This window comes from Maylandia zebra, linkage group LG11 (assembly GCF_041146795.1).
Source record: "Maylandia zebra isolate NMK-2024a linkage group LG11, Mzebra_GT3a, whole genome shotgun sequence".
Lineage (NCBI taxonomy): Eukaryota > Metazoa > Chordata > Actinopteri > Cichliformes > Cichlidae > Maylandia > Maylandia zebra.
This window is the reverse complement of record NC_135177.1, coordinates 14,876,964-14,890,089: the sequence shown is the minus strand read 5'-3', so window position 1 is coordinate 14,890,089 and position 13,126 is coordinate 14,876,964. Positions and strand designations below refer to the sequence as shown.

At 40.9% G+C, this 13,126-nt stretch overlaps 1 protein-coding gene across 4 annotated transcripts in view; it reads left to right on the top strand.

The window, feature by feature from the left end:
- Positions 1-11,116, top strand: part of znf516 (zinc finger protein 516) — a 50,225-nt gene extending 39,109 nt beyond the window's left edge. For 3 of the 4 annotated variants that reach the window (XM_004566804.5, XM_004566802.6, XM_004566803.6), the window contains exons 4-5: positions 399-503; positions 6,544-11,116. In XM_004566804.5, coding sequence (XP_004566861.3) covers positions 399-503; positions 6,544-6,740 — 302 coding nt within the window. In that variant the 3' untranslated portion in view covers positions 6,741-11,116. Of the gene's footprint in view, positions 1-398; positions 504-3,436; positions 3,508-6,543 lie in introns of all 4 variants that reach the window. The other variant, XM_012923467.5, reaches the window with a different exon arrangement.
- Positions 11,117-13,126: the final 2,010 nt, after the last annotated feature.

Sequence of the window (13,126 nt, the reverse complement as noted above, 5' to 3'; positions counted from 1 at the left end):
CTGTTTGAAATAATATGACTCTGATGTTCACTCTTGACCCATTTTATTAAAAGAAAAATCCTAAATGTAAAGCCTATGCAAACTCAGAGTATTCTTTGTCCCCTAATAGTCCATTTTCTTACACACACACACACACACACACACACACACACACACACACACACACACACACACACACACACACACACACACATACACACACACACACACACATACATATATATATAATATAAATTGGTGTTGTTGTTGTTTTATCTCTGTTCTAAGAATCAAAAGTTCAAATTCACTGCATTTGGCCTCCTCTAAATCCAGAATGGCTTGCAGTGGTTTTGACCTCTGGAATTTGCAGAGCCACCATTTAATCCTGTGTTTCCTCCCTCACGTGTTTGTGTGCGCAGGGATGCTGAGGTCTCTCATGCGGCAGGGACAGTATTTCTGCAATGAGTGTGGGAAGAGTTTCAGCCAACCCAGCCACCTGCGAACTCATATGAGATCCCATACAGGTAAATACAGCCATTACGCACTGGGGAAAAAAAAAAAAAAACCCCAAACAGAAGCAAGTACATATTTGTCACACACGTGCTGGATCTAATGTAGAAGTGTCTAAGCCTTGGGTTAAAATCGTCTTCACTCTCACTTTTTTGAGGTGGATTTCACAACCTTTGTTTGTCACAAAAAAATTTAAACAATGAAAAAAAAAAAATCTAACAAATGCACATTTGACTGTGACAAAATGTAAGGCCACTCATATGAACTAAGTATAGTGAAATCCTGTGACTGCAGTAGGGCTGCAAATGTGCTAATTGATAGTAAAAATGACAGATTAGATGCTTATTTGCACCAGTATTGACACCAACGCGGCCATCTTCGCCTCCTCAAATTGACACAACTTCACTAGTGTTTGGAATAATTGGCATTCACAATGCTAAACAACAGTGAAGCTCTCATTTTAACAACACTGAAGTACTAAAACATTTATAATAAATATTAATCTGGCCAGAGCACACCTTAACGTTACCTATTAGCAATAACCCAACAGCAGCATTAGCCGTCTGTTGGGTTCTCGTTAAGGCAGCGGCTGGGGCCTATGGCTGATGATAAAATGATAATATTAATGTGTGAGTTAGGCAAAAAATGTTATCACTCCTGCCTGTCTGTAATATTAGTAGATAGTGACAGGATAACACAATTATTTGTGTCTAAAAAGTCTTAAAATCCCAGACTGAAGCTGATAAAGTTCTGCCAGAAACTACAGAGAAGCAGTGACAGCCTACAGTACCAAATTTATGTGATTAGCAGTGGTTCCAAAACATATTGTCTTTTTTTTTTGTGCTTTTTTGCATTACAGTCTTAAAATATTCATCACAGATACACACCATTTTGTTTCTGTAGTTTTCTATGTCAGTACTGAGTGTCAAAATCTAGTATCGTGACAACCCTGGACTGCAGCAAGCAAAATATACAATACATTATTCTGCTGAATGTTTGTCACATTACGACATGAGCACCATTTTTTTTTTTATACACAAGTAAACAGAAAATGTGATTGTTTTCTCTAAAATAAAAAAACCAAGCTTATAACAAATGTAATATCATTTAAACCACTGAGCACAGTTAGAAATATTAATTCTTTTTAAAATATCAAATAAAGCTCTGGATCTCCAAACCCTAAACCAAAGATTATTGTTTGAAAAGTTCTCTGCTATGACTTTCTAAAGTTATACAGAGCAACTCAAAGAGGATAAATGGTGTAGTAGTCAAGGTGCAAAAACATCAGTCACAGAAACCATTAAATTACCCAAAATGCAAAAGATATGAAATAAGGGGGGGAAACAAGGGAAGGAAGTCCAGAGCTCTACTTTAACATGTACAACTTTATTTAGCTACTTGCTATTCCTGCAGTATTAGATGTTCCCAGTTTCTAGTTTCTCTCACCAGTCACTCATTCCTGTACCACCTGTGCGCACACAGATCTATCCACCCAGCAACGCCGACATGAGATATAGAGGATATATGCACAGGGATTCACATTCTCAACAATATTTCATCATCAGGCTCCCTGTACGTCCGCTCCGTCCTGGCATTCTGCAAATAAATCAAAACAGATCTTTTTGTTCAGTTGAGTGTGACAACCGGTCTGTGAGTCCTTCCCCGCCCTGGGCTGGGCAGCTGTCTCTATTTTTTAAACTGAAACATGATTTGCTCCGGATACTGACCTGTGACAAATTGTATACATTATTAATTACATGTCAATTAGAGAGATGGAATTGTGCATTCTAATGAAGCAGAACAGCATTTGTCCACGCCAGCCTTACGAATCCATTTGCATGCATCCCAGTGCCATTCACTAAACAGCTTGATTCAGACACTCCGGCTCTTCCTCTACTTTCACTTATTCCCTCTGCTTTTCATTCCCCTCCTTTCTTTCCCTTTCATTTCCTTTCCTAGATCCTTTGTCTTCTTTCTCACTTCAGTTATTTTCCTTTTTGTCTCCACATCTTGTCACCTTTGCGGTCTTTTTATCTCCTCCGTCTGTCTCATTTTGCCTTTCTCCCTATCCCTGCTTTTCCTTTATCCATAGACTCCCCCACTCTCCTCCCCCCTCTTTGATTTCTGGTTCTTTTCTTCCCTTTTCTCTCTTGTTTCTTCCTCACATTCTTTCCCTCTCCTCCTTCTCCCTTCCTCTCTTTCTTTTTAATTTTCACTTTTATTTTTTGTCCTCGCATACTCTCTTCTCCTTGGCTGCCTGATTTCCTGCCTCCTCCTCCTCCTCTTCTTCTTCTCCTTTCCCTCTCCTGTCCTGTCATGTCCATCAGCCGGGCCAGCGGTGATCACAGTAGACAGTGAGATAAGTAGCTTCTTTATAGAGAGTGTGAATGATATGTGGCACAGCCAGTGATTCTAAGTGACAGAGGCCAAATGGTAAGTGATGCAGAGCTCAGCTTCCCTCCAAGCTCTATTGTAAACACACACACACACACACACACACACACACACACACACACACACAGATGCCCATGCACAGGCTCTGTAAACACTCACAGGGGCTGTAATTAATGTTGTCACCGACAGTTGTCTTCAGCATGGACGTGCACATGCACAGAAAAGGCCAGCCACCCCGAGGCCTCTATTAACATGCGTCATATTAAATCACCGACTCGCCTCCACCAGATTCCATCACCATCATCACCACCACCATCGTCGTCGTCGTCATCATCATCATCATCATCATCACCACCATCATCACTGCCAGCTCCCCTCTATTAACAAGGGTGCTGGTGTCAAAATGCTTTTTGTTTGCGTGGTGGTAGACCAAAAAAAAAAAAAAATGCTTGTGTGGATCTGGTAGAGCGTTTAACCAAATCCTCCCTCCCCCTTCCTTCCTCCTCCTCTTCCTCTCCCCCCCACCCACCCAATCCTCCTTCTCCCCCCACAGTTGGGTTTGATTTTAACGGACTCCACAGAGGTACTGACGCTCACACCACCGCTTCTGAAGCTCCCAAACAAGTATGTGGCACAATGGCTAATCACTGGGCTCGCTCATCGCTCCCGCATGTTTCTTAATGTTACTGTCTCACCTCTGCATGTGTGTGTCTGTGTCAGTCACTCAGCTTCCTAGCCTTTGTGTGTGTGTGTGTGTGTGTGTGTTTGTTTTTGTTTTTTTTTGTTCATGTTTAACATTCACATGTGGCGCCCTCTGCACACGGCATTAACACCTGGCATTCTCACATGCTGCTGGATCACACCTCACGTAAGAGTGTGTATTCACAGTTGTCTCATTGACGAGCTTCACTTTTGCTTTGAAAACAATGAGGTTTGCTCAATTGCACTAAAAGGCTGGGATACTTCAAACTAACGCCTGATTTAGATGTCTATGGGAAAACTACGCCGTAACCTGATGTGCATTTACCGAGAAATGTAACTACACATGAGATCGGAAGAGCCCGCAATGACTGAATGATGTGGAACTGCATAGGGTTAAAAAGGATTTCCAGTTACATTGTAAGTTACAACGTAGATTCCCCCGCAGCTATCTAAATCAGGCAGAAGCATTATTGGTTAAAGAACAGCGCATGCTTTTTACTTGTCATGAGATGCATTTTTCCCCCCCACATTGTCATTACAAATATCACATCCCCCTTTTTCCTCATCACACTGGAAAGGATGTGCAGGCTCTGATCTGACACATTCAGACATATACAGTTAAATCTGCATCCATGTGTAGAGGGTGAATAGCTCTGCCTGGCATTTTGGCTAACCGTACCCATACTTTGACACTTCTTTCACCTAAAATATTGAATTTAGGTGTTTTGATGTATGCATTTGAACTCAAAGGGCAGTTGCTGCTTTGCTGCAGTGCCAGACGGGCTTTGGGATTTGCAGTTTATCGGAATTTCACTGTACATTCGACACATTCACATGGGCTCATCAGCATGTTGCAATTGCAAAATGACAGCATGTAGATTCTAATGTACAAAATTGCTTCATTTGCTACAATTCAAACTTTATAAATCTTCAAGCAGCTACAATTCAGGAAAATGATCATTCCTAGCAATATCTGTTAGCAGGTATTTTGAGCATAAACGAATTTCCAGCACTAAAAGCCATCTGTTATCATGTCAGCAGATGTAACTTTACTGCTTTTATTCATCCTGATATCTTAACTGACACTGTAAACTAACTGATGCTGTTAACTGGAGTTAACAGCGGTAACATGGCAGTTTTTGCCGAGAGACTAAGAGGTTGAGATCATACGCATGGCAAGAGGACAGCAAAAAGCTTGGGTTTGCATAGAAATAATAAATCTTAAATGCCAATATACTCAACTATTCAAAGACTGTATATAAAAATGCGATAATGCCTTAATCATGCATTTCTGTTAATGGCCAGCAGAGGGCAACTCTTGTGGTTGCAAAAAAGTAGTGAAATTGTATAAAACTCAGTGAGAAAATGTCCATATTTCTGACTTGTTTTATGATTCCAGTTAGTCTTTTTCTGAAGACTCAACAGTCTGAATTGCTAGTTTCACGACTTATTTAATAAATTTTATTTATTTACTTTTTTTTAAAGTTTATTTTTAATAAATAAAAAAACAATAAAGCGGGGAATGCATCTGCAGTACCATCAGATTTACAGTCAAAGCCACTCATTGCTTCTTGTATCGGGTCTCAAAAATCACTTCAAAAAGGCAGTCCACAAACCACTGGGCAACATCACAGTATCTCCTACTTTCACCGTTCACATACAGTGTACTATAACATCTTTGTTTATGAGCAGGTGTAAATACAACAAGAACCAAGAGGATTGTGTGGAAATGAAACTGAACACAAGTAATTAACAAACTTTAAAAATTGCAGAAACGATGAGTAAGGATTGGGGTCAGTGGGAACATTGGGCTAAAGCTACTCTGCTTTGACATTCGGAGAGACCCGGGCTGTACACGCGGCACCTCCATCATAATTAATCAAGCACGCCCATGTGAACTCAGATTTAACACACACTGTGAGTGATGGGAGCGGACGCTGCAGAGGGGTCCAATTAAATGTAGTGTTGACGCTGCTTTACGGTGCCGATAACCTTTAGTATAATGTAGTGCACCGGTCCTGTCAGTGATGTTTTCCCTCGCAGGACGGTGTCGCGGAGGTTTTCGCTTCCCCCACACGTCTCACCCTCACCATCTTTGCAGCTGTTTTTGGGGGTTTTGAAGGGGGGGGGGGGTTCGGTGTGATTAATTATACTTTTTTGTTTTTTATCTGTCTCGCTTTCTGTCTTACACCAGCCCCCCACTCCCCCCTTCCTTTTCTCACCGTTGCGTTTCTGATGATGTATGATAACAGCTATATTTCCCTGTTTCTTCTTCTGGGAGAAGGGGTGCGGGAGGGGCACGGGGAGTCATTTGTTTTCCCGCTTTGATATTCTTCCATTTATCAAAATGATAATTAGGTGCAATTAAATGGCACGCTCATTTGTTTTGCTCAGGTGTGCGTTGCTTATTTTTATTTATTTTTGTTTTTTCAGAGGTGTCTGTGCCATTGTAGGTCATTCTAATTAGAAGCGAGAGTATAGGGTGCGCACAGAGTGTGTTTGAGAGGGGGTGTGTTTGTGTAGGGGGCCGCTGGGTGGCCCAGGTGATTGAGAGAAACGTATGGAGACAAAAGTGGGACTCTTTGGACAGGGGGATGTGTGGCACTCTTCTCCAGATGGCAGGAAAGGGCGAGGAACAGTTACTCCATCTGGGTCAGGATAGAGAACTTTTTAAGTGAAAATAGATTTAAAAATAAATAAATAAATATGAAGGCTTCACTTAACCTACAGAGTGTTGCTGTACTTCTAGCTGGATTCCACCATGTGTCTTTGCTTATGTTTGCTTGTGTTCTCTGGCCTCCTCCCCTTCTTTTTCCATTCCCACTGCAGCAAGCCTCATCTATGCTTTGCATCATTTTTGTCTCGTATATTTAAACATCCCTGTCCTCTCTAAATTCTGTGTACGGTGTCACCTCTGGCCGCCATATGACCTTTCAACTTTGTGTGTGTGTTCCTCAGGGGAAAGGCCATTCTGTTGCCAACTCTGCCCATACCGAGCCTCTCAGAAAGGGAACTTAAAGACACATGTCCAGAGTGTCCACCATATGCCTTTTGACAACAGCCAGTACCAAGACAGGAGGAGCTTGTTAATGAGCCAGGGGGAGCGAGGAGGACCGGCTGCCAAACACCCACCAAACCCACAACAGCAACAGTAAACACCTTCAGCTGATCTGATCACAACCTGGACCAGCTTCTTACACAATCCCAAAGCCCTGTCACCGTTCCTGAAATTCACAGATCTAGACACAAGAACCTACGACTAACAGTTCACTTTTTGAGCCTTTCCTCTTCACCGTCACCCTTTAATGATGTAGAATTTTCTACATTGAAGGTTATTGTAGTTTTTTTGTTGTTGTTTTTTTTACTGTAAAAAAGCGTGTTCAAGTTGTGCTAGAAAATTTCAAAATCACAAAGACGGCCCGGAGCAGAAAAAGTCTTTTTAATAGAAATGACACCTGATGGAAATCTGCTTTAAGAAGCTGCGTGGGTCAGGTGTGCACACCTCTCACCATAGAAGAAGTGAAGAGTGAAATGCAAAGTTTCTCTTTGGCAGGGAGGCTGGACTCACCAACATTCAGTCTTTTGCTTCATTGGGTCTTCTTTATCACGAAGGTTGGCTTGTGACCTTTAAATGATTTCTGATCATGGGAGCCCTGAAAATTCGATGAGTTGCCTCTTGCTGCCATTTTTGGAGGTACCAACAAGTAAAGTTGCTGCCAGCTGCTTTACAGGAGAAGGAAAGTAAATGAGGAGAGAAACTGAACTCAGATGCAACTGCTGGCATTGTGATCGAGGACTGTGGCATTGCATGGCTGCTGTAGATGCCCCCACAAACCTTTTTTTTTTTTTAAATTGTTTATTTTTTTTGTTCTTTTAAGCTTTATTGTACGTGAGATTTTGTGCATTTCTCAGGACACTGACCATCAACACACAGCAAGAGAAGAAAGAAGCTCTACGGTTCATCGACAACCAGCTGGCACATAGCAAGTTTGTCTCCTGTGGGCTCTGACTCAGAAGACTTGCCTCTTTCTGTCAGCGTGTGTGTGTGTGCGCGTGTGTGTGTGTGTGTGTGTGTGTGTGTGTGTGTGCGCGCGCTTGTTTAGGTGTGCTAAACTCACTCCCCTTCAGTCGACAGTGTAATGGTGCGAGTGCGGTGACCATTCTAGAGCTTGTGATTAGAAAGAGAGGGAAAGATGGAGAGAGGTAGGATAAGAAAGGGACAAAAAAGAGAGGGAACAGTAATGGAGATGTATGCTCATGAAAAAGGCAATATAAATGAGCATACCATTTTTTATGGCCCTTCAATTATTGTCCATTTAAAAGGAAGGGACTGAGTGGAGTTTTCCTCAGTAACTCGTTCATATTAGAGTGTCACCATCTCAGACTATTTGGGCTTTAAATGAGGCGGACTCCACTAAAGCAGGAAGAAAGTGGCAGGAAGAAGTCGGCTCCAGATTGCAAAGAAAAATACGGTGCTGATCATGTTAGGGGGAAGAGATGCGTCCTAAGATTTTTCCATTGCTAAAGAGCAGTTCTGAACTTTTGACCGCGCTGTCTCTTAAAAATTTCATGATGTCATCTTATGCTGGATTTAGAAAGCATAAATCTTTTGCCTTACATAAACGGTAATGGCTGAACCTTTATGCTGTCTGTTTTCTATCTGGAATCCACCATGATGTTTTGATTTTTAAAAAATAAATGCATCTTGTGCCCAACAACTCGGCATGAGCACGTCACCGACAACAAACAGTCATACAGAAAAATGACACAAAATTACCGGCCGCCTGTCGATTGAACGTTTTCGATTGAATGATAGTCTTTTGCTTAATGAGTCAACTTCAGTTTTTTAAATATATTTTTTGAGAGGAAATGGTTTGAGTTGCAAGACTGATAAAGGATGTTATGGAAGTAACATAGGTAACGATGGGCTACATTACACAAAAATGCAAAACTGTGATAAGGAGCCTTGTAAATAGCTCATGCACTAAGCATGTTGGTATTAACACTGCAGCCAGGAAGTAGGAGAATATTTGGCCCCTAATTCCAGCTTTTACCCTCTTGTTGATTCAGAACCCATAGGCAGGCTGAATACCATCTAAGGGCCCCATTATAGCCGTCAAGCGGCACCTGACGAACGCAGAGTTGACGCCAAATTGACATCACATCCACTGTAGCAAGCCTTCGTTCCTGCCCGTATGCGCCTCCAAGTTTCTGAAACCTGGAATGTTGTGCAGCTGCCGCCGCACCTGGATTGGAGACAGCATCCTGTTGGATTTTACCGCTGTTTTAACGATATGTCGGCACAGAAGATCAGAGATTATACAGACAGATTTTGCAAATGTCTGAAAGGATAAGACTTAAAAATAAACAAAACAAAAACAGCTATTTCTTTGCATCTGATTTTGACATCACCTCCTATTTGTGCTGTAGTTGAGCTACTGGCCGACACCTATTATTCAGCGGGTACATGCACTGTAACAGCAAGCGACCAACTTGACGTCTATGATGGGGCCTTAATAACCGAAGAAAGCAGCAGTTCAAGTGCATTCTTTTTTTTTTCCCCTTTGCAAAGTAGTGTGACCGTTTTTAAACTTGTTCAAATGTTCAAAGTCACGACTGGGCCTGCCGTTCCTTCCTGTCCCCAGTCTTCGTACTAAGTCCCCGGCCATTCTTAGTGGACAGACGTGACCGTGATGTTAATCTTCTCGTGTTAGGGTTTAAAGCTGTGCCTTTAATGGTTTTATTTTAAAGATAAAGTGGGCACATAATGAAACGTATCCACCATCCTGTGTAACAGTGTGTTTATTGGACCGACAATGCAGAGCTGATTAGGTTACCAGAACATTTAAGCAGAGCCTATCCCCTGGGCTGTCAGTCTGATTCTTTGAATGGTGATATGACGCTTTGCATTCGAGGGGGTCAGAGAAAGAGTAGGCAGAGGTGAGGAGGTCAGCCTATCAGAGAGTTCATGAGTAAATACACAAGGTGGAGACACTGAATTGTAGAGCTGTCACAGCCTTAACACAGGTGTGTGTGTGTGTGTGTGTGTGTGTGTGTGTGTGTGTGTGTGTGTGAGAGAGTGTGTGCGCGTGCATTTCAAACCTCTTTATACTGTATTAGAGGTTGACTAAACTTCCCGTGTACTACAGCCTCCGTCTCGATGCTTTCTATATTATCCTACCTCCTGTAATGAAAGCATGCTAACATTTATTGGCTGATGTCAAGCAGGGCTGTTTGTTTTACTTGTCCTTCACCCTTAAAATAGCCCCCAAGATTGAATACGCCATGCCCAGCATGTAGGGGAAGAGGAGAAGTAAAGCGAAGCAGCTCAAGACTCTGAAGAAGAGTAAAGCAGTCGGTTTCTCTGATTCAAAATTCACACCAGTTGTAGATGACGGAGCTTACAGAGTACTGTATTTTCCATCTATTTTGAGACCTCAGTAGTTTTTACGCAAATGTGTGATGAAACAGTTGTTATGCCATTGGGTTGTTTAGTTATGCATACAATATCGTGTGCTTGAATCGGACTAATAATGCACAAACGTGTATGTTGAAGGTGTGGTTAGTGAAAATACTTGAAATGGATTCTCTAGCCTTTGAGGTAGGGTAGTACTAATACCAATGTTGTACAGAAGTCCCTTTAAGATAAATTCCTCAGCTATGAATTTGTACTCCGAAGTGTGACTTAGAAAAACTATGAAGCAGGAGTAAGTGTAATATAAAGTGTATATCTCTAATCTCTTAAACTCTTACCAAACCCTTTATATACAGCGGTAGAAACCAAATGGCATTACTAGTGCACTTAGACTAGGTTAGTGCTTTAACCATTCTTATTTTGTCCAGTTCTAGCTAAGGTTTCTTTGAGAATGTCTTTTTAACGGTGCCGGCTAACACTTTTCTTTTCATTTCTTTTTTGGGGCTTTTATTTTGTTAGAATGATTCTATAGATATGAATGCAAAATGATTTGTTCTGTGACTGCTGTGTGGTACAGCTTTTTAGCTACGTTTCCTCAAGGGAGGTTTGATAATGCTAGGCGCAGCAGTGCTTATTTTTTCATAAAGATGTAAAAGTGTGTTTTTAGTCTATTTGCTAAACTGTAGGATTTGTTGAGTAGCTAGTCATGGTTTGCCCTCCCAGAGGGGCTGGCAGGTGTTTCTTTTTTCTCTTTGGTTGGGTTTGTTTTACATGCCTCTTAAGTTGTATTATTTGTGTCCGTATTCATATTTCTTTTTTTAAATTTGTTATGAACTCGATGATTAATTTACCTTAGAAGACATTATTATTCCAGATGTATTTGGTTGATATCTGTATTTATTATCACTTCAAAACAGGATAAGAGGACAGAAGCAGACAGGAGTGTTTGTTTTAATTCGATTTTTCCGGGTTGTTTTTATACTGTGTAGTTTTCAAGCCAGCAAGCCGATGTGAAAGCTCTACCTCGTCTGAGCCATTCTCAGTTCTGTTATACTTTTGTACATCATTTCAAAAAGATGTAATGTCATGTCCACAATAAAGACACACAAAATGACACCTGTTGGCACCGTTTTATCTTTTCTTCACTTGTTTGTTTTAAATTTACCTCAGCCAGCGTGACTGAGCGAGTCCAAGTTTAGATGAAAAAGCTTCACACGTTCACAGTTTTTAAGATTTCATTTTTCTCGGTTACTTATGCCGCCTGTGTGTGAATGTCACCTAGAACCGTGCAGCCCGTTGTCTTTGAATACTGACGGTAACATTTTGTGTTTGTTCATTTTCCATCACACGAATTATTCTCATCACGATCACTCCTGTCACTGTCAGCTATCGACTAGAATTTTACCATGTTGTCAACAGTGATGCAGCATCACGATGTACATCATGATGCGGTGAAGAACAGCTTGCTGCCATAAATTGCTTTTCCACAGGCTAAACAGTCAGATGAGAATCAGAGGGGATATGTAGACTCAGAACATTAAGATCTTTCAGCTCGACAGTTGCGCTAATCTCAACGACACACCTATTCGCTTGTTTAGTGATCGTATATCAGCCCTGTGTCTGGGTGTCAAACCTGAGGTCTGGTTGCACAAGACTCCAATCTGATCCACCAGACGGCTTTGGAAAATATGAATGAGGACATAAATTTTATACTTTTAACTTTATTTTTGTAGGTTTTGCAGCTTTTCTTTCTAATAAAGACCTCCCTGATAGTAATAAGTAATAGATAAACAATTAATTAATTGAATAACATAAATTTTTCACTATCTACTGTAGATATTTATCAGTTTTATAGTGTGCAAAAAAGAAAAAACACATATTTTCTGTCAATCAATGCATTTTTTTCCATGTTACTTGCACTTCTTTTTCTCGTGTTTGAAAATGTAAAGTTAAACTTCTTTACACTAATGGAAAGAGGAGTTTTACTGGTCCGGTCCACATCAAAGTGGGCTATATATGGCCTACAGTCACTGGTCTACAGCGTTGTTTGAAGCCATTGCAATACTTTCGTCTTATTTTATTTATTAGAAACAAGTCGCCCCCGGTATCTTCGGCTTTTTGTTCACACAACTCGTGTTCCTCACAAGTTTTTGAAGCCTTACAGTGCACACTATAGCCCAGGGGTTCATTATGTCGCGGACGCCAAATATTTGAAGGCTTTAGAAAAGAATAGCTGACTTTCAGTGTAGATGTTAAGCTTAGGGACAGAATATTTTTTTCATAGCGAGTAATCTGAAACACACAGCAACATATTCGTGACTAACCTCGTGTTGTGGATGTTCTCATCTCAGACGTTCCATCTGCTGAAGTTTCCTCCATTTATCGAGTCTTTTTCCTGCAATAGGCCTCTGCCCATCGGACATGCTCAACATGAACTTTACTTCCTCACCCTCATCCTATGTCTCCCCTGTGCTAAAGGGTTTCTATTAGCCTAAATATAGCTCTGTAGTTTCCCACAAGTTAGCACGTCATATGCCACTTAGCCCCACTTCACTAATCCTCCAAATATTGCTGTTATTTAGTTTTCCTTGTCCAAAATTACAAAGAGGTTTACATTTATATTTTTACAAAATACTTCAGTCAGACTTCAGTATATCATTGTTAGGTGGAAACTAGGAAGATAATGTCTAACTTCACCAAACCTTGTCAATCATGGATATTTAAAATCCATGACTGTATTTTAAAAATGTCCACACGGGTCATGTAAACTGAAAGAATGTGGACCGTTTTATAACTCACAGTGGTGCCCTAGTGTTTGTTTGCTTTTAGGAACCTGAGGAGCGTTTGGACCGAGTAATGGCTAATGACATGACAGGCAGATAAAGTTTGAAGACTGCATCCTGCAGGGCTCTTTGATGCTGTTGCATGATGTGTGCTGATCATTTATAGAACAGATGCTACAAAATGAGGCTTACACTGTATCAATCAAGTGACTACACTGGCTGTTTATGTGCAAGCATCAATTCTATATGTAAAATTAGACCAGCCTTCTGGGGTTTTTTTTAAAAATATATTTTACATGAGGTGTGTGTTAATTTTACACAGAATCTTTTCATGACGTGTTTA